The 27,362-nt window shown below is 34.3% G+C and overlaps 1 protein-coding gene and 1 long non-coding RNA gene across 2 annotated transcripts; both read right to left on the bottom strand.

Annotated features, from left to right (window-relative positions):
- Window positions 1–2,752: 2,752 nt before the first annotated feature.
- LOC129928324 (uncharacterized) lies at window positions 2,753–5,025 on the bottom strand. The gene is made up of 2 exons (XR_008779928.1): window positions 4,511–5,025; window positions 2,753–2,920 (listed from the first exon to the last, which is right to left on the bottom strand). It is a non-coding gene; the product is annotated as an uncharacterized LOC129928324 (long non-coding RNA).
- Window positions 5,026–6,379: 1,354 nt separating this feature from the next.
- On the bottom strand, window positions 6,380–27,351 carry LOC106066665 (uncharacterized). The gene is made up of 6 exons (XM_056042227.1): window positions 27,333–27,351; window positions 26,465–26,533; window positions 25,774–25,827; window positions 19,324–24,056; window positions 7,875–7,975; window positions 6,380–6,564 (listed from the first exon to the last, which is right to left on the bottom strand). Exons 2-4 carry the CDS (start codon window positions 26,508–26,510, stop codon window positions 23,062–23,064), a joined length of 1,095 nt encoding a protein of 364 aa, XP_055898202.1. The 5' UTR covers window positions 26,511–26,533; window positions 27,333–27,351; the 3' UTR covers window positions 6,380–6,564; window positions 7,875–7,975; window positions 19,324–23,061.
- Window positions 27,352–27,362: the final 11 nt, after the last annotated feature.

Raw genomic sequence — 27,362 nt, forward strand, 5'->3', positions numbered from 1 at the left:
TAATACCGTTAATTAAATTTTTTGGATGGTCTCGTATAAAAATTAGATGTACTACAGCCATGTGGAGAGATTTTCATACCTTACTTTGGTGTTTGGATTCTGTTTTCCTTAAAAATCGGAACATAATATTAACGATAATTAGATTTTTTTATGTTTTAGGTAGAAAGTTAAATGTACTGTAATAGAGTAGTGAGTTAAAATATTTTTCATAAAAATCCGTAAAAACATTATTTCGTAAATGAGAAGATTATTTGTTTATTAATTAGAAGAGGGAGTTCAAACAATTATTTGGCATTAGTAGATTTTTAAATAAATTCGGAAATTTCTGGCGACGATTTGTAAGAAACAAAATCCGGAACTTTCTTTATCAATTACAAAACTTCTATGTTATGTTTCAGCAAGAAAATTAAATGTCTAAAAAGTAATTTTCAGTAATCAATTCTAGTAAATTATTTTTTTTTAAGCCCTGAACAACCTATTGTCGATATTTTTAAAATTTGTTTAAAGATGAAAATACGGAACAATTTGATATTGATAACCAAATTATAGTGACGCATTGTCAAATAATATAAGTGTAATATTAGTAAATTATGCGATTTCAAACAATCATTAGGCATAATTCATGTTTTATAAAACAATATCCGGAACATTTTTACACTTAATGAAATATAAGTCAGTATAGAGATTTTGATTTAGCATTAATATGCTATTTACATAAAAAACGGAACAACATATTATTGATAATGAGTTTTTGCAACGTTTATGCATGGAAATGGAATGTAATATAAATTAGAAGAGCAAACAAACATTTGTTTGTGTTGATTAGTTTTGCACAAAAAAATCCGGAACAATCAATTTGTTTAGATACTTAAAACTATTGAGATGTTATGGGAGGAACATTAAAGGGTAAATCAGATTTTCAATATCTTTTAGAGTTCTAGTTTTTTTAATCTAATCGTGACGGACAGACCGACCAACAGACAAAACGCACAAAAATAATCTTCTTTTATTCAGATGGGGGCACTAAGCAAAAAATAAATAAAATCTGATTTTTAAAAAAAAGTTTAAGGGATTGGTTTAGCACCTGGTCATATTGCGACGTTACGCTACTGCACGAAAATCGCTGCATAAAAAGTCCATTTAAAAAAATGTGCGTGATATTTACATACAAAGTGCATTATTAGCCTTTATAAACAAATAGAAATGTTTTCTTTTAATTTTAGCAACTAGTTGACCAGAAAAAACAGCGTTTCAGCCCACACGTTACCGCGCGCCTCAATTCGTTTTAGTCAAGTTACGCAATTTATGGCTTATGCTACTGCTTCAGGCGTATTCTAGTTCTACATCTACTGCTTTTGATCAAGAGCTAGATCTTCTTTTCTCAGATCATTAATGATGTATGAAGTAGACCTAAATTTAATTAGATGAAGTCTAGATCTAGTAATAGTAGTAGGCCTATTGGATATTTAGAGATTAGACCTATCTATATAGATCTATCTAGACTGATCAGATCGAGGTGCTGGGTCTAGATCTAGAAAAACAAAGTTTATCTATACACTTAATAGTGATTATTAACTTATAGTCGTCCCTAAATAGGCCAAATATGGGGAAAAAAAACAACATTAATTACAATGTTGAGCTCATTCAATGTAGTTATTGTAGTACACGATTATATTTAGTTTGAATCTAGAGTCACAACCTCGTACAACACTAGCAAATAGCTTTAACCTTAACCTTGACTTAAAGGTAGTCTGATTTAGATCTAAATTTCTAAAAACAGGCAAAAATTAGACCTAGATCTACCAATTCTATATTATTATTATTATTAATATACGAAATATGGATTTTGTAACACTCTTACTTACATAGTTCTATAAATCTATATGTAAAAATTGAATTTTCATTCATCTCACCAATAGAATCATTAGATAGTTAAGTTAGCAAGTTAATCTGTAACTGTAACAAAGTTTTAAATTGTGTTTAGACTATAAATAGAAGAGATTATCCTACTGGAAAAGGAGTTGTTTTTTTTCTTTTCTCTGGGAAGTGGAAAATAAATTGTAGCATCAATATAATATTCAGTAATGCATATAGGCTACTGTTGATGTAGTTATGCAACTCATTTTATTAAATTTTAGTAACCCAATTATTGCCAGTTAATCACTGAATATATATTTTTTTTTTTTTTTTAATTAAAAAATGCAGAGCTATTCATAATTTAAAGTGTTAAATAAATAAGTCTGGCAGTCGAGTCGAAAGATTAATGAGGAATGCAGTATTTTCCATGGCTACGCAGCCCTAGCTGGTGGTCAATTTAAATGTTCTTTACGACGTCTACGTCTTCCCTCGGCAGTGGAATTTCTTATGGCCTCTAATATCTATTCCACCTTGCAATTTCTAATAAATAGCATCATTCAAAGAATGAGATCCAACTCTTATTTTTTTTAAATGTAACCCCTTTACAGATCAAGTCATCATTGCAATGGACATTCAAAACTGCAATAACATAGAAATTATCAAAATTTCAATACGTTTCGAAACGCAGAAAGTTGTGTGGTTTGCGCTCCTAACTGTCTTCTCTGTGGTCTCAGGTTCAAACATTGACCACTGCCATTAACTAACATCCTGGTGGAGTTTTGGGCTATGACATAATAATATTAAATCCTGATTCGAAACTTTGTCTAAACCTAGCAAGTGAAATGGAACATACTAAAATAATGTTGTGTGTATAATGAAGAACTCTATTAAAATGTGATTTTGTATTTACATTTATTGGTATTTATTATATAAAATAAAATTGTAGAATGTTTCTGTGATTTGTTTCACAATAGAAACAGGGAATATTAACTCTTCTTGTATTTCCAAAATGATGAAAGATCCATCTAGTAAACTTGTCTGTATGCCACATGTCATATGTTGTCTGTAAAATAGATTTTTAAAAATTTATTTATTAACATTTATACTTAATTATGTATACATATATATAGAACTAGTGGTTATATATATATATATTATATGTTATACTGATTATCTGATCTAACATTAACATCTAACTCTTATTGTTCTTAATAATAATAAATTACTCTACTCTAGGTCTAGGCCTAGGCAATATAATATATTTAAGACCAGGGCCGGTCTTAAGCCACTGCAACCTATGCGGTCGCAGTGGACCCTGCACTTTCATAGGCCCCACGCTAATTCTAGGTGTAATTGTTAAATTGCAATATATATATATATATATATATATATATATATATATATATATATATATATATATATATATATATATATATATATATATATATATATACCGGTATATATAAAACCTGGAAATCTCATGAAAGCTCATAAAAATCTCCTGAAAAATAGACAAAATTATCATTTGTGGGTGTCATTCATTCTGGAAAACGCTAATCCTACGCGCAATAAAAGGCATTGTCAGCTTTTATGTAATAAAATGTAATAATCAGGCAAATTCTCACTTTAATCGGAAATTTCCATACTTTATTTACTTTAATAGTGACTGGCATATTAATATGCCATAGGTTGCAAGGTTCGTAAAGTAAAGTGAATTTGATCGTAATCTTGTAATTAGTAAAGATTTAATAAAATTCAAAGTCGAATTTTTAAAAAATACAAAAGCTTAATTTTCACTTATTATCCTTATAAGTTATTCCCACCCAGACTAAGCCCTGCGCAATCAGTTTCACATAAGGCCCAGCAATCGTTAGGACCGACCCTGTTTAAGTTTAAGACTTAAAGACATGTCACATATTTAATATTACCAATATAAATGATGACATTATTTTTTAGATCTAAAGTCTAGCCTTATTAATAAGTATAGTAAGGGCTAGTAGAGGGCTATATTAGAATTAGATCTCTTTTATAAATATATTCTATATAGATTTAGCTTAGGCTTTAGGTTTAGTCCTTGACTAATATAATATTATATTTATTTATATCTATATGAATAATCTTTATGCTAGGACACTACTCATTAGGTCTTACTACTCTTACAATTAGATCTAGTACTATTACAGAGATATACAAATTCAAGCATTAAAAAATGTTGGCGACTGGGCTTAGACTTAACATAGATAGAGGCTAGTCTAGCTTACTCTAGATCTACTTAAATCTAATAGTTTATAAACTATTACTCTAGTGTCTCTAGTATAGTTATTAAACTCTATTAGTATTACTACAAGTCAAAGTCAAGTATTATTATTATATAAACTAGATCTATTCTAGTGAGTGACTAGAGTCTAGTAAAAGTGTTAGAAAAGGCCTAGCTAGAATTAGATCTAGAGATAGATAGATCTAGATCTATTCATTTAGTTTTGTTATAATAAAAATTATAATAGACTTATACTATATAGTATACTTTTAGTATACTAGTATAGTTTATTATTATAATTTATAGTAGATCTAGAATCTACTTCTATCTAGATCTAGAATCTAGTCATAAGTGACTGTCTACCCCCTAGTAGTCTAAGTAGTCTAGTCATATCACCTATCTAAAGTATCTATTCTATTAATCTATATATAGTATAATAAGAGTTATCTTCAGGGCATTTTGGTGCATTCCATGATAAGTATCATTTTAAATTGTTTGACAGCTAGATTTAGATAAGTATATCATCTGAATGGCTATCAATAACGTATCCAGCCATGTCTATTTTTATTTACATTTTCTCAGTCCATTACAAGACGTCACTTCCGGTTTCGGCCATTAAAGCTGATTTTCAAATCTCGTTATTTTTTCCACTTTCAAATTACTTTTTCTAATATAAATACGCTTTTCTAAAATCTCAAAATTTTAGGAACTAACTTTGATGCTATCTACTGTCTGAATCAATCGCTATCTCAATTTCGAAAAAAACCTCTTCAGTTGGTCTTTAAGTAAGAGTGTAACAAAATCCATATTTCGTATATTAATAATAATATAAAATTGATAGATCTAGGTCTAATTTTTGCCTGTTTTTAGAAATTTAGATCTAGTAGATCTAAATCAGACTAACCTTTAAGTCTAGGTTAAGGTTAAAGCTATTTGCTAGTGTTGTACGAGGTTGTGACTCTAGATTCAAACTAAATATAATCGTGTAGCCTACTACAATAACTACATTAAATGAGCTCAACATTGTAATTAATGTTGTTTTTTCCCCATATTTGGCCTATTTAGGGACGACTATAGGTTAATAATCACTATTCAGTGTATAGATAGAGGCCCAGCACTTCGATAGGATCAGTCTAGATAGATCTATATAGATAGGTCTAATCTCTAAATATCCAATAGGCCTACTACTATTACTAGATCTAGACTTCATCTAATTAAATTTAGGTCTACTTCATACATCATTAATGATCTGAGAAAAGAAGATCTAGCTCTTGATCAAAAGCAGTAGATGTAGAACTAGAATACGCCTGAAGCAGTAACATAAGCCATAAATTGCGTAACTTGACTAAAACGAAACATGTGAACTGAGGCGCGCGGTACTGAGTGGGCTGAAACGCTGTTCGCTTGACTACATCAAGAATAAGCCGACAAACAGTAGATCTAACATGCAAAGCCATAAATTGCGTGATTTGACCTAATTTCCCCAACTCTAACATCCACATTTTATAAATTGGTGTGTTTTAGTCGCCTTTGTTTTCAGAAACTAGCATTCCTGTAAAAAGGATTAGGGAAATACGCTAAGCCATAAACTGAAAAATTTGACCTAATTTCCCTTAAACTACGTCATCGACCTTGTTTGTCTGGGAAATGCTGATCTCGAATGGCTTCGAGATTGTGAAATTTAATAGTCCCTAAAACGCACATTAAATTGCTTATATCTAAATAATTACAAAGAATATATGTCTAATATTTCGTATATATGTTTCTTTAAGCATTATGAAACTAAAAAAAAGTATTACACCGGTTTCCGCGTCTGACCCAAAAACCTCTTCAGTTTATTTATATTTGTTGTAAACATTTCTGTACATTTTAAAAATATATTTGACTTAGTGATTCTGAAAATACAAAAAAAAATGTAAATCTTTGTTAGCATATTGTAACATTGCCTCCCTTACATTTACGTAATTGTTTTAGAATTGGTGTATTTTTATGAAAAAATCGCTTGCATAATTAATTTTTATAAATTAAACGGTTTGCTTTCAGAAAACCAAAAGTAGCCGTTGCATCTAAACTTTTCAAGCCGCATTTAATGATGAAATAATATTTTTCATATCTCTTCTAGTTTTCGAGATCTGAGTGTGACAGACAGACAGACGGACATTTTGCACAAACCTAATAGCGGCTTTTTCCCCTTACGGGGGCCGCTAAACAATAAGCATTATGTTTTATTTGTATTATCTTTTAAATAAATGAAAAATAAATAAGTCGCTGTAGTGACATTTTATTGTTTCATTGACAAAGATCCAATATAATATATAATTCAGATGTCAGGACAGTTTTGTTTTTTCAAACTTGGACTGGTTTCTTTTGACGTAAACAGCATTGTCAATGTTTGGGTGCATTCTCATAAAGTTCTTCGGCTAGTTTTTGTACAACATCAAAATACCTTTCTGTAGAGAGAGAAAATCGTACACAATTTTATGACTTTTATTTTTGAATAGCTTTCTCAAGTTTGTAATAAGAATATTTCTATGTTTTCATCTAAATCTAATATTTCACACACATGAAAAACAAAATGTGCAATCGTCAAAATGGTTGACATTTGATTTCAAGTGACTTTTATGGAACCGACTTTTGTGTTTCTGGTGCTAAAGAAAATATCAGAGCAGAAGTAATTTCAATTGAAAGAATCATTGCTACACGACCCACTCATAATCTAAATACCAAAATACAACTGTAACTCCCCCTACCCTTTTCTTTCATGCTATATAGAAGTCAACATGACTTTCACCAGTATTGATACGACTGGGTGCACGAAATAACTTTAAAATCTGTAATAGCCACTTTGAATTATATAATTTTATCCACCTCAGATAAACCTTATTTAAAACAACAACACAGACCAGCACCCTGTGTGGAACAACGCAGCTTAACCAGCACTCTGGAACAACGCAGCTTAACCAGCACTCTGGAACAACGCAGCTTAACCAGCACTCTGGAACAACGCAGCCTAACCAGCACTCTGGAACAACGCAGCCTAACCAGCACTCTGTGTGGAACAACGCAGCTTAACCAGCACTCTGTGTGGAACAACGCAGCTTAACCTTGTTGATGTCCAAGGGTTGAGCCGAAGAGCTCTTCGAACCCTAAGTTTGAAAAAAAACCTGTTTGGACAGTAAAAAAAAAAACAACCTGTGAGAACACAGTTCTGTTTGAGAGAGACCCGAGTCAATGCCTATGTAAAACATTGCTGTTTCCAATGCCTTTGGCCCCCGACGCATGCTTGGCTGCACATGGCCGAAGGCCGAGGGCACGGGAGCCTCCGCCATTTTCCTTCGTTGTACCAAGCTAGCTGTGCGGGACCCGCCATTTATGTAACGGTCCCTTTGAGGAACAGCGCATGGATGTGGGACGTGTTTGTGGGGACATTTTTGTAAATCCGCCCGTGCAATGGGTTGACTCTCGTCTACCCGTGGGCATCCCCACGGGGGTCTTGTTTTGCTACCCATTTAGCATAACCACTTCCTTAACCAGCACTCTGTGTGGAACAACGCAGCTTAACCAGCACTCTGTGTGGAACAACGCAGCTTAACCAGCACTCTGTGTGGAACAACGCAGCTTAACCAGCACTCTGTGTGGAACAGCTGAGAAGAACAGCAAGCTATTGTTTCTTTGGTACAAACTGCAAAAGAGTTTACAGCTCAGCAGCAAATAGCTGGCTAGAAGAGGAAAAAGAAAAACTTTTTTTTTATCAAGTTACCTGACACGACGCAAACTACTGCTACCACCAAAGCAGCAGAAACAAGAAGCTTCTGGATTTTATTGGACATCTTTGAGGACACAGCACACGGGATGATATCTCTATGATCAGGTGAAATTCAGAAAAGGTGAATGAACAAATAAAGAAAAAAAAACATTTTAAAAAATTAATTAAAGGCACAGTCTATGTATGTGTGTGTGTCACATTATATAGGAGCACATTGATATCTGTTTTTTTTTTTTGTTTTTAGTTACCGAAAAAATGTGCAATCAATTACAGATAAAATTATATAAATGTTACAGGATATGTAATTGGTCATGACCCAGACATTATTATATTCATAAGTGAGCTTCTATTAATACAATTATGCTCAGGTTTTTATTGGTTTAGTTGTGTTTCTTCCAGATGTCCTGTCGTTACGTTCAATCGCTGGTGGAAACGTGACAACGCGTAGGCCTACTAAGTAATAAGCCCATTAATTTAGATATAGTTCACAGGTGTTCATTCTATATAATGAATCGAAAACGAGTCTCTTAATATATGGATAATATTATCATCAAATACACAAAGGAATATTTCACCAGCCCCAAGCTTTTTAAACATATTCTATGACACCCAACTTTAGAAACATTTCAGGTGTGGTCAAACATGTAATATAGTTTCGGGGAAAATAAAAGTTACACTTTTTAAAGGCTCCGAAAAAGGGAAAAGCTGCTATTAGTTGTGTGTGATCGTCTGTGTGTCCGTCAGTCTCAAAAACTATACACGATATAAAAAATCCAATATAATATTCTGCAGCTTGCAAGGTGCTGCTTTTATCTACTGTAAGCAATTTATTTAATATGTAGTGTGTTTTTTTCATAAACATATGTGAGCAGGTCAGGGTGGCGTTAACTGAGTGAGGCCTTTTATTATCTGCTGCTCATCATTTATTCAATATTTTACAGTAGGCAGGTGGTAGCTCTACTGGGTGGGCCCAATCTGTGCACCTCGGTCTGCGACCAAGGGGCTAGAGTCGCCTAAGCAACCAGACAGCACAATTAGACTAAACTAAACTAATCTAGCTAACTAAAAGAACAAACTAAACTAAATTTATAAAACAAAACTAATATACACTTTATTTACAACAAACTTACAAAGCAATAAAAATATAGATGAATACGAAAAAAAAAAAACTTTACAGAAACAACTAAATAAACTTAGAAATAAACAACTAATCAACCTGACTATACCACTACCAACACTAATAAGAAACCCAAATGTCTAAATATCTTTACTAGATTATACCTAAAAATACCAACACTAAACACAACAGTACAGCAGACAGCTTAACTGTGGCAGTAATATACTAATAAAGGCAGCTAGGCAGTGGAAATAATGACAGTACTGCCGCACAGTTAGGCAGTAGACGTAACGACAGTAAACAGTTGGCGGTAATAGGCGATATTATGCCGCCCACGCCTGATCCGGTTCTTTCTGTGGTCCTACCGTAGACCATAGGCTCATAAACCTACCCTCCAAAGCTGTACCATCGCAAATTAATATTAAGCGTAGAGTTTTGTTTTTAGTGGTAAACAAACTGATATTCTAATGTTCCGTCTTCCGATAACTTAATTTGGCTATAATTTCTAAATTACGCTTAAAACCTATTGTAGTGTAGACCTCTCTAGATAATTGTTTCCTCGGGGGCTTTGTGCAGTTCTTATGAAAGAAGATGATTGTTGGTAATTTAAAGTCAATTTTGTTTTCAGGATACAAACTCAAGCTGATTCATGTACCCTAATTTTGTATAGGAAGCTTAAGTTACGCCCTGGGCGTATGTCAAAGATGAACAACTCTGTACCGATTAGGTAGGCCTAAATGTTAAAGACAATTGTAATAACATAAAAGACTGAACTAATTGGATGCTCTTTATTTTGTATGTTTTTCTATAATTTTGTGTCCAGTTTTTTTTTTGTGTGTGTACTATTGAGCTAATCAAAAATAAAAGTTGTTTTAAAAGAAACTTTTAAATGTCTAAAAAAAAAAATATTTTGCGAAATTAGTTTTCTAACTAAAACACACATTAAAGTAAAGTATTAAAACCAAGCTTTTTGTTAAAATTCACAAGTTTTCAACAATGACGAACACGACTGAACTTCATTCCATTCCACCACAGCATTACTCCCTTTGTTCTTCTGAGGCCAACTCTCTAGCAGAACTGCTGGTGATATTTTCATTGCAGTGCTTCATCAACCCTGGTCTATCAATCATTGGATTCATCACCAACATGCTAAGTCTGGCCATACTTCACCGTAGTGGCCTCCACAAGCCGTCCAATATACTTCTCTTCGGTCTGGTCATAGCGGACAGTTGGTGCTTGTTTACGACCATGAACTTCGCTATGATTCTCAACTTCTTCGGACCAAATAAATACTTCAAAATGTTATGCGGGTTTCAGTATGAGGAGACTGTTAATCTTTTCCTGGCTTATTCAGAAGAAGTTTTTTTCTTTCTTGGTTACTGGGGTCGCTATGTCAATACTTTAATCCCCATTTTTATAACACTGGAAAGAAATTTGGCAGTATTTAAACCAATGACCTTTAAAGCTATTGTAAAAAAGCAAGCAGCCATAACTGTCGTAGTTTTATCTTTTGTATTTTGGTTGCCATGGACACTCTTTTACAGTGCACTGACCGAAATAATTAATTGGAGTTTAACGGATGAAATTACTTGGACAACCGTTATTCAAAATCTTTTCTTTTATGAGAATATGGAGATTATTACTTTCTTTGAAATTTACGTTGTCGACTGCCTTGTGTCCTGGATTCCCTTGTCTGTCATTAGCATCGGATGCTGTGTCCTAGGGATTAAAGTCAAATTGACCTTATTGAAGAGACGAAGGTTCAACTCTGCTAAGAAGTTGATGTGGTCACCAAGAACGACACTGACCTTGATGACGACCTGTTTCGTGTTCACAACAACCCACGCCGTTGCCTCGCTTATCCAATACCTCGCCCCTTGTGACATCTACGTGCACGTGCTGATGAGGAACTACTTTGTCTACTTCTTTTACGCGCTCAATGCCTCGAGCAATTTCTTTGTTTACATAGCAACCAATGAAAAACTTTTTCACATCTTTCTTCAAATGTTTTGTGTTAAATATAAAAAAAAACAAAAAGCATAAAAAAAATATTTTTTTTTACAATCATACACTAAGCTATTTCTTTCTACAATAAAACGTCCCATTGGCTATTTATATAAATATAAAATCTAACAAAAGCTTAACAATGTTACTCTTCAAATTAGAAAGATAACCTAAAGGATGTGATGCAGCGAGGGTATAATGGCAATGTTTAAAGTTGGAGAAAGAGACAAAAAAACTGACTGATTTCTGACATGCTTTTATATTTAACTATAGAAGATCTGCATTTAAAGGATATGTTAAACTCACAGTCCACATATATGTTAGATCTAGACAGGACGCGCCGATATCTAAACACCACACAAAAATGTCCTTTACTAGTGTGTTTTTTTGTAAAGTAGTTATAAGTAAAGTATTTTTTAAACCTAGCCTGTATAACATACAATATGTATGAAAAAACTTATGTTAAAACTATAATGCCTAACAATTTTTAGATGGGAAGGCAATGACTTTTTAAGATGAATTTATTTGCTAGCTAGGTTTAGAGATATCTTTTGAAATGTACACTCTAAAATCATGATGGCATTGTCTTCGATTCCGAAGATTAAGGGTGAGTGCAGTGTTTCACATGACTACGCAAATTAAATGTGTGATTAAAGTCAAAAGGATTGAAACATTTAGATCTAGGATTGTCGAAAAAGCGACATATTTTGTTATCTTCATGTAAATTATAAAAAAAATAATTATAAAAATTATAGCTTTTATATAGCGCTAATTTCATACTTGTATCATAGATTTATCCTCTTCTATTTAAAACCCGCAAAATTGGATTGTATTATTTCTAAACTTTGAAAACTAAAGATCATCATTTTCTGAGACAGAAGAGCGATTTCTAAATTTCAGAAGACGAATTCCCTTACAGCTTAAGAAAGGGTTAATTACAGTCGTACATAATGATCTGACACGAAATTTGATTGTTTCCAGTCTAGATAGATAGATAGATAGATAGATAGATAGATAGATAGATAGATAGATAGATAAGATAGATAGATAGATGATAGATGATAGATAGATAGATAGATAGATAGATAGACAGACAGACAGACAGACAGACAGACAGACAGACATCTGTGGCTAAACCTTTCAACTTCCTATCACTTTGAGAAAAACATGTCTCACCAGATACTCGAAAACAAAGTTGCAGGCATAGAAAAATAATTATTTGTGGAGTCAAAGCATCACAGCAATAAGAAATGCTTACAGTATAGAATACTTTCTAGCTAACTTCTGTTTCTCTCTTGCTTCTTTTTCAAGGACCCAAAAGATTATTTTATTATATTTATAAATCCATGTTGGATTATTAACCAAGCAAAATGACATTGTTACAATATTTCAAAAATTAAAATATTTTAATTAAAAAAGGTTCTCAACAAGATGAACTTAAAGATGCTCTTAAGTGATCCTGATGTACCTCACATGTTTCTCACGTTCTATTATTGGCCAATGCTGCCTCTTTTTGTATTTGACTTAATTTAATCTGCACTTTTTTAAACACTAATATGAAAATTAGCTCTTGACAGTTTTTCTTATAATTGCTTTATTTGGTCTACCCTGTTCTTACTATGATTTAAAAAAATTAGCTCTAGACACCAGGTTAATTATCTACCATAGCTCATAACGCAAGAAAACACTTTGCGCCGGGGATCTGTTCCTGAATCCACTAAACGTTCATCGTTCCCCCCAAATACATTTGCTGGATGAGTCGGGCCAGGTGGGGGTGATTATCTGCCATTCCAAGAAGGAACTTTTCAAGGCTTTGTAGGATGACCCATGAAACACTGGCTTCGAAAAGGAATAAAAAGAATAAACCGACTAGGTTAAACTAGGACATTTGACATGCTGCATAGAGTACATAATAACAAACTGTTTCTAGCAAAGAGAAATTAGAATGCCGTGGCCAATCTCTCGCTATGGTGTAGATGTTGGCGTTACAAAATCTGCAAACATTGGCAATAACTTATCAACGTTTAATCCAAACTGGACGTCGAAAAAATCAAACACCCTACCATGAAGTTTTTCAACGAAGATGTCTGAGCGAATTCCGAAAAGTTTTAGCAGACGACCGCCAGTCTCTCTATAAGAATTTTGTGTAAAAGTCGTAGGAGACTTATGTCCATCAAGGATAGAACCGAACGAAATATCACATCATATTCTTTGTTTCTGACTCTGTCAGGCTGTATCAGTGTGTTACTCTTGGACTTGGAACCTAAACAAGACATCTGTGTGTAGTCACTCAATGTATCTAATATGTAGCATCCTTTTTACAAAGCTTACATCAACTCACTCTGTCTGCTAAAAAAATTAGAAAACGTTTTTTTTTTCCAGTTCCCATTCTCGGATAAAGTTGAAACTTTTCAGTTATTCAATGAACCTGACAAGACGTGAACCCATAAAAAAGATAATTAACCAATTGCCAAATTATTTTAAAATATTAATACCGGTAATTAAAAAAAGCCATGTTGAGGCCTTTCACTTGACAGCTAGATTGTCTGGGGGAGCGCTGCAAGCACCCCCAATGGGGTCCGGGGCAGAGCCCCGACGCCAAAAGCGTTTTCTTGCATTCTTCACTGATGAAACGCATTCTCCTGACATCTACAGCTCATTATTAATCGTATTAAAAAGGACCTTTTGAATAATGTTTAACTTGAAAAATATTTTAATATGAATTTCAGCACCTTACTACATTGCAAATACAACTGATTTGTTCCTTGAAAAAATAAGATAACCCACATATTTAGATTAAGACTTTGAGGATCGCCGCCGAAAAAAGAAACATTCGTAAAATAATATTTAAAAACAAAAGCTCATTTGTAAGTGATACATTTTGTTCAATAGGCATGTTTGTAACTTATTTTGTTACAGAACTATAATTCAAAGCTCTAAAAACAAATTTCTGAAGTGGTAGGAGAAATTAATTGGGTCAATTAGATTCTACTCTAAATTTCTTGCCTTTTTAGGATTCAAGTATATATTGTGAGTTATAGTCTCAAAATTTTTATACAATAGAAAAATATCTGTTTGAGTAAAGGTTGGAAAAAGGTGACTAGGAAAATAATATTAGTGTTTCTGAAACAAACCAGGGTTTCTGAAACTTTTTGCTTAATGGAACACTTCCCATTTTCGGAGAATGTAATAAGTAGTTTATATATCATTAATATAACTAATAAATTCGTATACACCTAGTGTGATTTCTTTACTAAAATTCGTCGGCCGAGTGGATCCGCCATTGTCCTAATCTGCAGGTGTTCATGATATGTAGTCAAAACACATCTGGCGTCAGGTCAGCCAAACCTGAGGTTCTAATATTCATTTTTGTGTTCGACACTTCCAAAGTAGCCTACATTAAAAAATATCATTTTCCCCAATACTTATAAACACGTGTGTGGGTCTTTGAGAGGACACGCAAGCAATCTTCAGTTATTTTATTTTTTTACAGGCATGTAAAATTATTTCATTTTATTTAGTTCCTGTGAATATACGATTGTTTTAAATTATTGTAACCATTTCATGTAACCATGATAATTGTATTATCAGCGTAAAAAATGAAATTAAAATTGTACCGAGCTTTTTGATGTAAGAATAAATCTATGGATGAGTTTGTATACTAATTTTGTTCCCAAACTATGATTTTTGCTTAAAAATTGGAAAGTGGTTTAAATTTATGGAAAAAAAATCTTACATAACTGATTTTAAAAATAAAATTTTTCGCTTTCAAAAAAAAAGAAGAAAAATTAGCCGATGCATCAGAATTTTGAAAGATCTAAAATATCATAAATTCCGATTTTCAATATATTTGCTAGTTTAGGAAATGTAAACGAGACGGACGGATAGACAGACCACACAAAACTAATAGCAGCTTTTCCCTGTTCTGGGACCGCTTAAAAAAAAACAAAAAACAACCTAAAACAATATCATTTTAAACTTTGAACTGATGTAGCTTTTGACTTGAATTTGAAACAAAGCTACACAGATCAACCATTCAATGATTTTCCGGTAGATTTTGTCTGAAAAATATCAAAATATTTCAAAACAGCTTAATGTTTAACTTGTTAAACAACCTATTTGTGAGAAACAGATTTTTTTATACTATGTTGAAACAGAGTCAAAGTCTAGATCTAGACACAGGCGGTTTGATGCCAACCAGGGGCGGACTGGCTATATGGGCAAACGGGCAAATGCCGGTGGGCCGGTACCAAATGGGCCGGTCTGGTCGCGACCAAAGAAAAACAAAATTCAATGCAGACAACTTTTTAAAAAAGGGACAGCAGAAAGACACAAAACGCCCGAACACGTTTTGTTGTTGTTGTTTTTTTAATTCTTATTACAATTAATTTTGTTTGAAATTCAACAAGAATATCAAGAAAAATACACTATACACTGTACGTATTATCATTTGCAAAACGTTAGACCGTACTTTCTGCTATGCAAGAGCGGCAAGGACTGCTTTGATGTCTCCGAGGTTGAGTTTGGCCTAATCATTTTGCTGGTCGGCATGGGCCTTTGATGACACTTCCATTTTTTTTGCTCCTTCCCTCTCCCGTCTTTTAATGGTTCCAGTGAAATTTAACCAAAAAGAGGGATGAGAGAAGTTTAGTTAGAAAACATTGATATAACGCAGTAAAAAAAAGCGCGACAATTAGCTCTTTAACAATACTTAATAGAAATTAACTTTAACACATACACACAGCCGCGAAATTGCAAACCACCCAACTTATTCACAGCTCAATATGGGTATAAACTATAAAGCTCTACTTTCTGCGATTTGAAAAGAAAAAGTAAGTTTGTTTTTGTTTATTTTTAATAACATAGATCTAAAAATACTACACTTAAGGCTTACAAAAAAAAATATTTAATTAAAAAATAAATCTAGATCTAAATCGATTTTTATGCTGTTATAATTAATGGCAAACTTATGCTTAGCATGAAGTCATTAATGATGAAATTATTACAATAATTACAACTAGTCGACCGGCGGCGTAGCATATGCCGCTATTTTGCTGGGCTGGCCTTAGGCGCCTGCTACCTATGCGACCGCAGTGGGCCCCGCACTTTCATAGGACCCGCACATTCATAGGGCTAGCTCTAATTCAAGGTGTAGAAATTATTAAATTAAACCATTTTATAACTTAAAAGAGATTTCCCGCGCCCTCCTATCGATTTACCAGGAGCACTTTCATAGGACCCGCACTTTCATAGGACCCGCGCTTTCATAAGACCCGCACTTTCATAGGACCCGCACTAATTCAAGGTGCATAAATTAATTAATTAAACCATTTTATAACTTAAAACAGATTTCCCGCGCCATCCTGGCGATTTACCAGGAGCTCCCGAAATCGCAAAATATACGAAAAAGTTCTTAAAATATACGGAAATATAATATATACACGAAAATTGTCATTTTGTCATTCAATATGAAAAACGCCAATCTTATGCGCGACATTATGCATCAGCCGTAATTGTGTAATCTGGTGAAAGAAGCTTCACGCGCCTCACACTAATGAAGAATTACTTGAGATCAACAATTCTCAAAAATAGATTAAAACATTTGGTAATTCTTGCTATTGACAATTGAGCGTGATCTTTGTAGGAAACAGAATTATTGTTATATACTGTATGACTTATCTACACTCAAGGCTCGTAAAGTATTTCTGTACGTAGAAAAGAATAAATAAAATGCATAGACGAATTTATTTTCTAATACAAACTCTAAAATTTCATTTATTATCCGCTTCCCTACTCAAACTTGGCCCCGCGAAATCCGTCTCGCATAGGGCTCCACAATTAGTAAGTCTGGCCCTGCTATTTATATATATATATATAGTAGATTGCTTAGATTACTTCCTAGTCCAAACCTCCAGCTGGACAAAGGGGGATGGGAGCGGGCAGAGTTTGATACATTTAAACGACAGTCCATCGCGCAGCCAGTCATCCGTATATATATATATATATAAATTGCGGAGTGTGGTAAACCCCCCCCCCCCACACACACACACCGAAAATATATGACATGCCATTTGTGGGCCGGTTTATATGGTAATGCCCGGGCCGATTTTGATACCCAGTCCGCTCCTGATGCCAACCAGCTATTAGAATTAAGCTTATTAATGTCATGCCTGATCTCAAGAAAGGGAGTTTTTCAAGAACACAATACCATCGAAGTAATTAAACCTTCGTTTTTGATAATGCCTATATCTGTATTTTTATTATAGTATTATTCTAAAACAGTGCTTTTTTTTGTAAAAAAAAAATAGGTGCCGGTAGTCAGTGATGGATTGCCTAACTTTTAACTACTAATAAATTAATAATAAACGTTAAAATACAAGTAATAATTTTTCCCACATTGAAAAAGGTGCCGGTACGCCGTACCGGTGCGTAACGTCACAAAAAAATCAATGTGCTTAAAAATGTAAAAAATCTATATTTAGAAAATGGTTTAACTAATATTATTTTTATTTAATCGATTGGCAAATAATCTGACCTAAAACAAAACAAAACGAGGTGTTCCACTACATTCTCCGAAAATGGGAAGTGTTCCGTCAAGCAAAAAGTTGGAGAAACCCTGGTTTGTTTGAGAACCCTTGGTTTGTTTGAGAAACACTGGTTTGTTTGAGATACCCTGGTTTGTTTGGGAAACACTGGTTTGTATGAGAAACACTGGTTTGTTTGAGCTACCATGGTTTGTTTGAGAAACACTGGTTTGTTTGAGAAACACTGGTTTGTTTGAGAAACACTGGTTTGTTTGAGAAACACTGGTTTCAAACATTTGAGACAAACTAAACAATGTCCAGAACCATAAATCGGGCTTTAAATTTGCAAACTATATAAGATTTACTAATAGAAGAGCTTAACCTTTTTGGGTCTACAGCCCCTTTTCGTGTTATTTTCTTTTTTAAAAATCCGCCAGCACCCCCTCCCCTCTAATAAAAGATACTGTCATGTACTAGTTTAGAGAGTAGGTTAGTTTTGTTAGTTAAATATATTGTGTATAGTTTTAGCGACGGTAAAAGTAATGACGTAGTAAGACAGACTAATGACGTAGTAGACTTAGGCGAACAAGAGACCAACATGGCGTTATGTTAGAAGTAGGCTGTTTTGAATAGTAATTGAATAGCAGTTAGATATAGCGACGTTTTAGAAAGACTGGACGGATTTCCCAGTGCTTAATAAAGTCCCATTTTATAGAACTGAATGTTGTTATCAAGTCTATCTATTTTGTAATGTTCTGTGGCTAATATTAAAGTAATAATTGCACAACATGAAGTCAGATTAGATTAGCCCACAACAATACTAATATAAAAGCTTGAGAAAGCAAATTTGAATAAAATGTCATTTATTAGTTAGTTCTTACGCCGTCAATTAAAGATCGTTAATTTTATAACTATTATAACAAAATTATGTTAAAAACTTACAGTTATTACACAAAAATGTATCACATTATCAAGACATTCTTTCAAAAGCTGTACTCGGCAGTAGTATAAGTTATGTAATATTAAGGCCTACTATTTTTAGGTTTAACTGTAATGGGAAAATTGTGTCTCCTGCAGTTTGACAATATTAGAAATGTCAAGCTTTAAATTAGTCTAAAGCAAGGCCAATGTCTCCTCTAGTGGCTACATTTAGTCTATTTCTTTGCTTACTCATTAAGTTTGTAATGCACTAAATCCATTTTAATCATGTATGTTGACGGACAAGCTAAAAATAATTCCATTTTCGACCACAGTTTTAGAATTTTTTAGAAACATTTAAGAACAGCCACATCTCTGTTGTCCCTTTTATGTTAATATTCTTTTCATTGATGACAAAATTGTGTAATTTTGTAAAAAAAAAAATAATTTCTGCAACTCAATTTGAACATTAGTAACAGATATTTAACAATTGCTATTTAAATTTATTTATTTTTGTTTTAAATTTATTTACTCCTAGAAGCGAATCGTTATTTCGTCATAGAGCATTGTTAGGTGAATTACATAGACATCGATGACCTATGGCAGTAATTCATTTATCAACAAACAAGTTGTGTGGGATTGTAAAACCCTTTAAAATAGATTGAATTATGTCAATAAAAAAGAAACTGATTTAATGGATGAAAGTCAATTTCTTTCCTTGCAGTCGAAGCTTGGTTTCATATATTGGTGTTAGATGCCTACCTAAAACAAATATTTGTTAGCCTTCTTTAAGTCATCGTCAATCAATAAATCTTCCAACTTCTAAAATAATTTCAAAAATTGTATTAAAGAGTTTAACGAAACAAACAATAGAACTCACTTTTGATAGCAGTGTAGCACAGAGTACACTAAGAGTTTAACATGTGGCATATCATTTGTTCCTCACAACTGTTGTTATTATAGGCACGGGTTTGTATTTAATTTATAATTTTTTATAATTAGATTCTAATAGGAATGAAATTGTAGGCTTAAATTTTAACAAGCTGTTGCCTGTGTATTACAACTCACAAAGTGAATAATGGATAGATTTGGATTATCTTGATCTATATTACTTATGAAGCCTTTGTAGCGTCCAACCACTGATAGTGTTCCATGTGTCGCAATAAACTACTATATTGTATAGTGTTGAAATAATAGTTCATCACTAACCAAAAAGATTAAGTCTTTTTGTGTCACTGATAAGTTTTGAACTATTGGAATTTTAATTTAAATACATTTCAAACAACATTATAAGACTTAATTTGTTTTTTTTTTGGTTTTGTTTTTTTGACTCTGTGACAGGTGGGGAAATGTGACGTGTGTTTGGCGCGTTTTATGTCTAGGGGATGATTATTTTTAAAGCTATCACACCCCAACCTATCAGCATATGTATCGGGAGCAGACACGCAACTAGACAAGCAATGAAAGATAGATACAAAAGTTAAAAATGAAGAATATTTATTTACATAAATATACATATAAGAATAAAAAGGGGGAGGGTTTGCATCTATCTCTAGTGAATAATATGTTTAATCATCACTCTTGCACCTAATAAGAGAGTATGTCACTTTGTCCTCTGACTTAGCTGGTATTCCTGTTGATGTCGCAGCTGGCTGTGTCCTGGCTTGAGGTTCTGCAGCTGGATTTGGCGCTCTAGCGGATAGAGGGACGCCGGTGTTATAGTTCTTGTGGAGTCTCAATCCCCAAAATCTAATATCTGTAGTGGGCACAGTAGGGCGGGTGGCCGGCTACCGTGGGCACAAGGTTACTGCGGGCAGAGCGGATCTGCCGTGGGCAGCGTAGTTGACAGGATATGTCCAGTGAGTTGCAGAGGGTTGGCGTAGCTATGACGTCTCACACAGATCAGAATCTATAGGGACGTCGCACCTAATAGCTTGACAGGTGGGCTGTCGAATAGGCGGGCAATGCCGATAGCGCAAAGTAGTAGAGTTGAGTAGATCTCAGTAGGCAAGTGCAGCGCTGAATAGCACTAAGCACATAGGCAGTAGTTGAGTGGCGTCGAGTAGACACTGAACAGCAAATAGCAAATAAATAGGCAGACACCTGAGGGAGGCTGCGGATAAATAAAGACAAGTTAGGACATGTCTCTCATGCATCTTATCGATGCCCTCGACTGAGGTGCATTCGTCAGATTGGTGAAATTGCTTTAGAGCACAATGAGGAGATGATGACAAATGGGATTTGGGAAAATAGATGGCAGATAGTAGCAATATAGAAATGTACATAAAAGGGGAAATAATAATATAAAAATGTACATAGAAGGGGAAATAATAATCTCAAATAAACAACACAGGTGGATAGAGAAAGAAGGGGGGGGAATGGGCGGTGGTCAGCGACCTAGATGGTTTGTTTACATATGACCGTGGGTCGAGAACAATGAAGCGTGCTTGAATGGAGAGGGTGTCCCTTCAAGCGGCGCAACTCTCCTTAGAGTAAAATGAGTACAGGGGAGACACTTCACTACATGGGAGATAACTCGTATCTCTTTTCTAGACGCAGTATTAGTGCGCTAGTAAAATTATCACGGTTGTCAGCCAAGATAAAGGAAATAGACTAAGATGTACAAATATATACATGGCTGCATCAACGATCAATTGAGCAACGTAGCATTAATAGATTAATGCAATACATAAATAAATACATAGGACATGTTTATATTTTCTACTTACGCCAGTGAGAAATACACAATGCACTAATTAAATATAAATGAACTAGGCAAAATACACATGATAAAATCCAATGGAAATATACACAGAGTAATTAAGATGGAACTTGTGATTAAGTTCGGCTTACCACCAGGTATTCCTCTAGGAGAAAGAATGTATGAAGTAGTCCAGACTCAATAGCTCAACGACAATGAGAAATAAGATGGTCTGATTTGATTTGGATCTACTTTATATATGCCTGGAAAATGTGGGCGGGAACAGGAAATGTCCTAGGCTAAGAATTATCTTACAAGTGGGTGAATTAGACTTGAGATGGGAGTCGCACATTTGGAAGGTCAATGGGCGTGTTTGTCCTTTGTGGTCTCCTAGATCAAAGAGAGAAGTGGGAAAGGGGGGGGGGAGCGACTTGCATCCCACACAAGGTGGTGTCCACTGCGACCGTCCTTCAGACATCCGGCGGGAAGACAAAAGAGATTGTGTGTCTACCTTTCCCCGATCAAGGGCAGATAAATGAAAGGACGCGCCTTAGCTATCTCCAAGGTGGTCAACTAAGTCTAGCCTGGAGCGGAAAAGGTGTGGCGGGTGAATGATTTAGGGGTAGGATGGACAAATAATTAAAATAAAATAAATAAATAGTGAAAAATAATAATTAATGCTGTGATAAATTTGAGTGACTCTGACAGCGAGTTTTTGACTTGTCACAGACTCGATTGTTAAGAGGCCACTAAAACATTCTGTTTTGCCTTTTTAGAAATATTGTTTGAATAATAGAAAGTTTTTTTAATTGTTTATGAATATTCTTCAATTACTTTTCGGATATTGCTACATGTTCTTGAAACAGACTTAGTTTTATACGCTCATTTGAGAATGTTGTCATCTAAAGTAGAACATTCGAATACTTTTAATCTGGTGGCAATTCAATAAAACGTTGGGAAAGACCGATATATACATTACTAGAGAGTTTTTCTCACGACCGACTTTTGTCAATGTTTTAATTTTTTTTTAAAGTTAAATTATTGTATTTAAAGGTAAGCTTTAGCATTCTATTTTTTTAAAAATTAGCATTAACATATTAATATATTAACAAAAGTAGATAAAATAATCTATAATCTAAAAAAGCGTATTACCTAGTTTGTTAATCAAATCATACATGTTGACGCGCGCAAGAACTTAAGACAATAGATACACTCCGATTACGGCAACAGAGTAAAAATTTAAACAGAAAAAAAGGGATTTCCGAACTCAATTTATAACTTTGTTTCTGTTCTTAAATTAGAAGCAAGCTAACTCTAATTTGTCTATATATTTTTTTTGCCAGCGTTAATTATGAAATCATTTGTTATTTGTTTTATTGGAGTGCACCTCGAGTTTCTTCTTGACTCTCTACGTGCTCCTTGTATGCCCCTCGCCCCCCCCCCCCCTAGTAGCGGTCACGTTGAAGACCCACTGGTATAAAGCATCATCTAGACACCACATAGATTGAATAAGAAAACATAGTTCTCAAGACTTCGTTTATTTTGTACTCTGTATACACCAAAAGGCTTCCCGCTTACAGTTTTGTTTTTTGCCATATATTGAAAATCTCCTATAACGAAATTTAATAAGTTCTTCAAAGACTTTTAAACAGTTTCTTCCACTGATGAAACTACATATAACATAACCTAAATCTAGAGCTAATTTTTAAAAATATTTTGTGTGTTTATATGATTATAAAAATACAGGGAAAGATAAAGAGGTTAAAAAAATTATCAAAACTATATATACATTTCATCTCGTCATGTTCAGTGATAGCCCACGATGGATACTTCTCCAATGCTACATCCAATGTGACAGGGGACACTACTCTCATCCGATGTGACAGGGGACACTAATCTCTGTTGAACAAGTGGACACTACACTCTGTGGAACAAGTCAACACTACTGTAATTAAGTCCATTCTCCATCCCTCCATTGTGAACGTGAGTCGTAGCCAGGCCCACACAGTAAATAGAGGCCCCACTACTCCCTGGGCATGTACAGGTTGTATAACTAAACTTGGTCAAATCAATTTCTCTATCATATTCATTCATCTTTTGAACGTAATGCTTCACCCACTTGCCAACACTGACCTGTTTCGAACATCCGTGAGGATGAGACACAATGAAGGTCAATTTGTCGCTGCTCACTGTCTTATATTTCTTGTACACCTTGGTCTCCAAGACGGTCTTCTCTCCAGCAATCTGGTACAGTCTTTCCCCCAGCCTCTCGTCACACGTGACAAACTTCAAGACACACCTGTCCCTCTCAAAATGTACTTTGAAGACGCTGACCTTGTCGATAATAAACTTCTCCCCGCCCCTATCTTCATCGTCGAAAAAGAATCTACATGACGTGTAGGAGGCCTCAATCTCATCGTAAACAACATGAGCCGCTGTGTGGATGTGAACCATCCACCACACACTGCTAGGGGTGTCGGAATGTTGACAGGTTTCACACGGACAAGTGGTGTAGTTGACATCAAATGAGCCCCCTGTCACTGGATTATATCTCTGACCAGTACAGTTGTAGCCACACCCCTCATCGTACATCCAGACGTGAATCTCTCCAGTTCCTGTTCTTCGTTTTGTAGTTCCTCCTTGGCCGTAGAACGGATAGTGGACTGTGGTGTTTGGCCAATACTTGGGTCTGTTTGGACTGACCATGTCCACACTTATTCGAACCGTGAGGTCTGCGACTGCTTTAATTAATGCAAACAAATCAGAGTTTCGATGAGCTTCTGGGAGATGTTCCATCTTTAACTCCTTAATACGAATAAATTGAGGATGACCTGGATTCTTTGTACAGTTTTTATACAACTCACGGAGATGATCCTCTGCTTTGCCTTCACTCTCTTGGCATTCATTTTGACCTGTTTAAATACAACAAACAAAATATTAAAACAAAAAGGTAATCTACCAAATAAAGGCTACTTTATGAATAATAAAAATAAATGATTTCATATCACCAATGTGGTGGCTTCGGCAGTGAAATAATTATAAACTAACCCATATATTTTTGGACTCAGTATTGTTGTTTTGACTGATCTTATTTATATATGTTACGAGTTTCATTGCATTAAAGACAAAACAACAACTTTCATTTAGATCGTTTCTTCCTTAATCCCACTTTTTTATGGTCGCTTCAGGTGAACACTGAACAAGGCAATAAAGTTGAACAAGCACTTGGCAAAAGCTAACGACGAAAGTAAAATGTCAAACCCTCAGTCGCCACTTGAGATACTCCTTCAAATGAAACCACGTCTCTGAAAATCCATTTTTTTTATAAAAGACACTTGAAGGTGGTTTTGGTTTAAACAAGAATAGAACTGCCTCTAAAATATCTACCCAGAGGCAGGTTTTGATATTTTGATGTTTGCTGTTATAAAAAAAAAATACAGAATTTAAGAAGCAGGACGTTTCGACACATCCGTTCCTATGCGTGACGTCTTGGCATAGAATATTGTAACAACATCAACGGCTTTGTCTGTACTAGTTGCGGAAAAATATGCAGGTCAAAACGGGGTTTGCGTGGTCATGTGAAACACTCCACTCTGCCATTCGTATTATCGTAGCAACATTATATATGTTCATTTTATTATGTCTTTAAAATGAATGATACACTTCTAGGATTTGTGTGTGTGTGTGTTCGTGCTTAAACATAGTTTAAAAAACTAGAGTTATTTTTGACCATTATATTTAGGATTTAAGTTTGTTGTGTAATTATTGTTATGTCGTTTATATTAGAACGTTGATGTGAATTATATTATTGTCCAAAACAAAATGAAACAATGCTATAGAAAAAATCGCTCACGAAAAGCATGTATTGAATTGAGCCGAATATAAAGCTCCAATAAAATACAAAGAGAAAACTGAGGAATAACATCATTGGCGTCTCGCCCCCCCCCCCCCCCCCCTGGCTATAATGTATGAAGTGAGGAAAGTCTGTCCAGTGGATGGTCTGAGCCAGGAATCTGACCTCTCATGGTTTGCCTGTTTCACATGATTCAGATGTTACCTCAAAATTGTAAATTAATACATCCTAGACCAAACCTCATGATAGCGAGCAGGGTTCGAAACGACATGCTCCCAATCACATACCACACGACCAGGCAGCCATCCAGAGTTCGCAAGATGCGTTCATGTTGCGTTTGTGTTGGTGGGTAGGAGGGAGGATTTATAGAATAGAAACTATTGCATAGTATAGAAATACAAGAAATAGTTAACAACAAAAAGTTGTATGTTTTATAAATTATAGACAGATCCTTTGGCTCCAAATGCGGTCTCTCCTCAAAATGGCTGTCTAAAGCGTCGCGTACCCGCGCATATAGACCTTAGAGTTCATCGTATGCACTTCTGACCTAACGATTTCATAGCCGTAACCTCTTGTGAAGAAACGAAGTACATTTTTTCCATTTTCCAACCCAAACAATGCTGAATAATAATCCGATTTTTTAAAAATGTTACCATTGTCCTGTCGCCTCCCCCAAACTAAACAAGTGACAACTATAAAAAAACAACAACTCTAAAACCTGTTAATCTGCATATTATTTTAACAAATGAGTACGTAAGATAGAGACAAATGATTACCAAATGTGTGACTTAAATCTATGATCTGATTTTGTCCAGGTACAATGTCTTCTTCTGTGGGAAAAGAAAATATATAGGTCATGTTCTCTTTTTAAAAAGATCCATTCTTTTTTAATTTTTATAGCACTAATTAGCACTTGTGATTGATTTCAAGGATTGTCATATGGCCCGATTAATATCCCAAGTGTGTCAAAAGAATTTCTGAATGTGTTCAATATGCGAAGTTCTACAAAGGAATGAGAGAAAACTTTGATCCGTTCGACTTTTGTATCTTTTCATGATTTCTTTACTGTTAAATGTTTAGAGTTTAGTTTCTTCTCTGGAAATCTGTCTGAGAATTGTATTCACACGATTCACATTTTCAATCCAATGCTTTAGTTTGTGTGTGTGTGTGTGTCCTTGTTTGTTTTAGTTTTGTTGTATCACTTTCTATTTAGACACATTGACAAGTGAAACATTCACAATGTTTGCCACATCTTTTGAAAACAATTACAAGAATAAGTTTATTCTGAAAATAGATTTTGAAAAAAAAAATTATAGCAACATTGAGATCTATTTTTTTTTAAAACTAAGTTCTTATCAAACGAAATTTAAAAAAAAACTTAAAGGAAGAAATTTCTTTTTTAAGGGAGGAAACACAGTCGAGATCAAATGGATACAACTATTTCTAGCAAGACACATGAACACTTACCATTGTCATAACGTAGTGTTGCTGTCTGGCTTGTTGGTTCACTCATTGTTTTCTTTCTGTAGTTATTGGCTACAGTTAGAGTCAATAGAAGTAGAAATATATACAATGAAAACATAAATACATACAATGAAAACATTAATACATACAATGCAAACATAAATACATGCAATGCAAACATAAATACATGAAATGAAAACATAAGTACATGCAATGAAAACATAAATACATGTAATGAAAACATAAATACATGTAATGAAAACATAAATACATGTAATGAAAACATAAATACATGCAATGAAAACATAAATACATGTAATGAAAACAAAAATACATGTAATGAAAACAAAAATACATGCAATGAAAACATAAATACATGCAACGAAAACATAAATACATGTAATGAAAACATAAATACATGTAATGAAAACAAAAATACATGCAATGAAAACATAAATACATGCAATGCAAACATATAGACATGGTAGGCCTAATCATACTATACGTCACAAATATTTTGTTCTTTTAAATCGCATTCACTGTGTTTCCTAAAGTGATAGAAAGTAACACATTTCCTATGGACTCGAAGATGACTGTAAAGTCTAATCCTCACTTTAAAAAGCCGGCCGCATACGTGGCATACGTGGGCAGGGGCGTTGTTAGGGATTTGGGGGCTCGGGGGGATCGACCTCTTTTGGGGCCCTTTGCATTTTGACATTCGACATCATGACATGAGATAATGTACTTAATAAATACTCAACCCTACATTCAAATTCAAGTAGAAAGTAATCAAATCATTAAAACAAGATCAATATAAATCTGCCAGTTCCGATTTAACTGTACGCGATATTTCAAATGTAACAGACATTACCTAATGCCCTGACAATGTGTTCACCTTTCC

Source organism: Biomphalaria glabrata, chromosome 9, assembly GCF_947242115.1.
Source record: "Biomphalaria glabrata chromosome 9, xgBioGlab47.1, whole genome shotgun sequence".
NCBI classification, from domain to species: domain Eukaryota; kingdom Metazoa; phylum Mollusca; class Gastropoda; family Planorbidae; genus Biomphalaria; species Biomphalaria glabrata.

Bases quoted from the DNA above. Each gene is read 5' to 3' on its own strand.
- LOC106066665 (XM_056042227.1), bottom strand. From the start codon at position 26,510: ATGAGTGAACCAACAAGCCAGACAGCAACACTACGTTATGACAATG. The intron at 25,828-26,464 runs GTAAGTGTTCAT...CTTTTCCCACAG, and splicing joins AACACTACGTTATGACAATG to AAGAAGACATTGTACCTGGA. The intron at 24,057-25,773 runs GTAATCATTTGT...GTATTTAAACAG, and splicing joins AGATTTAAGTCACACATTTG to GTCAAAATGAATGCCAAGAG.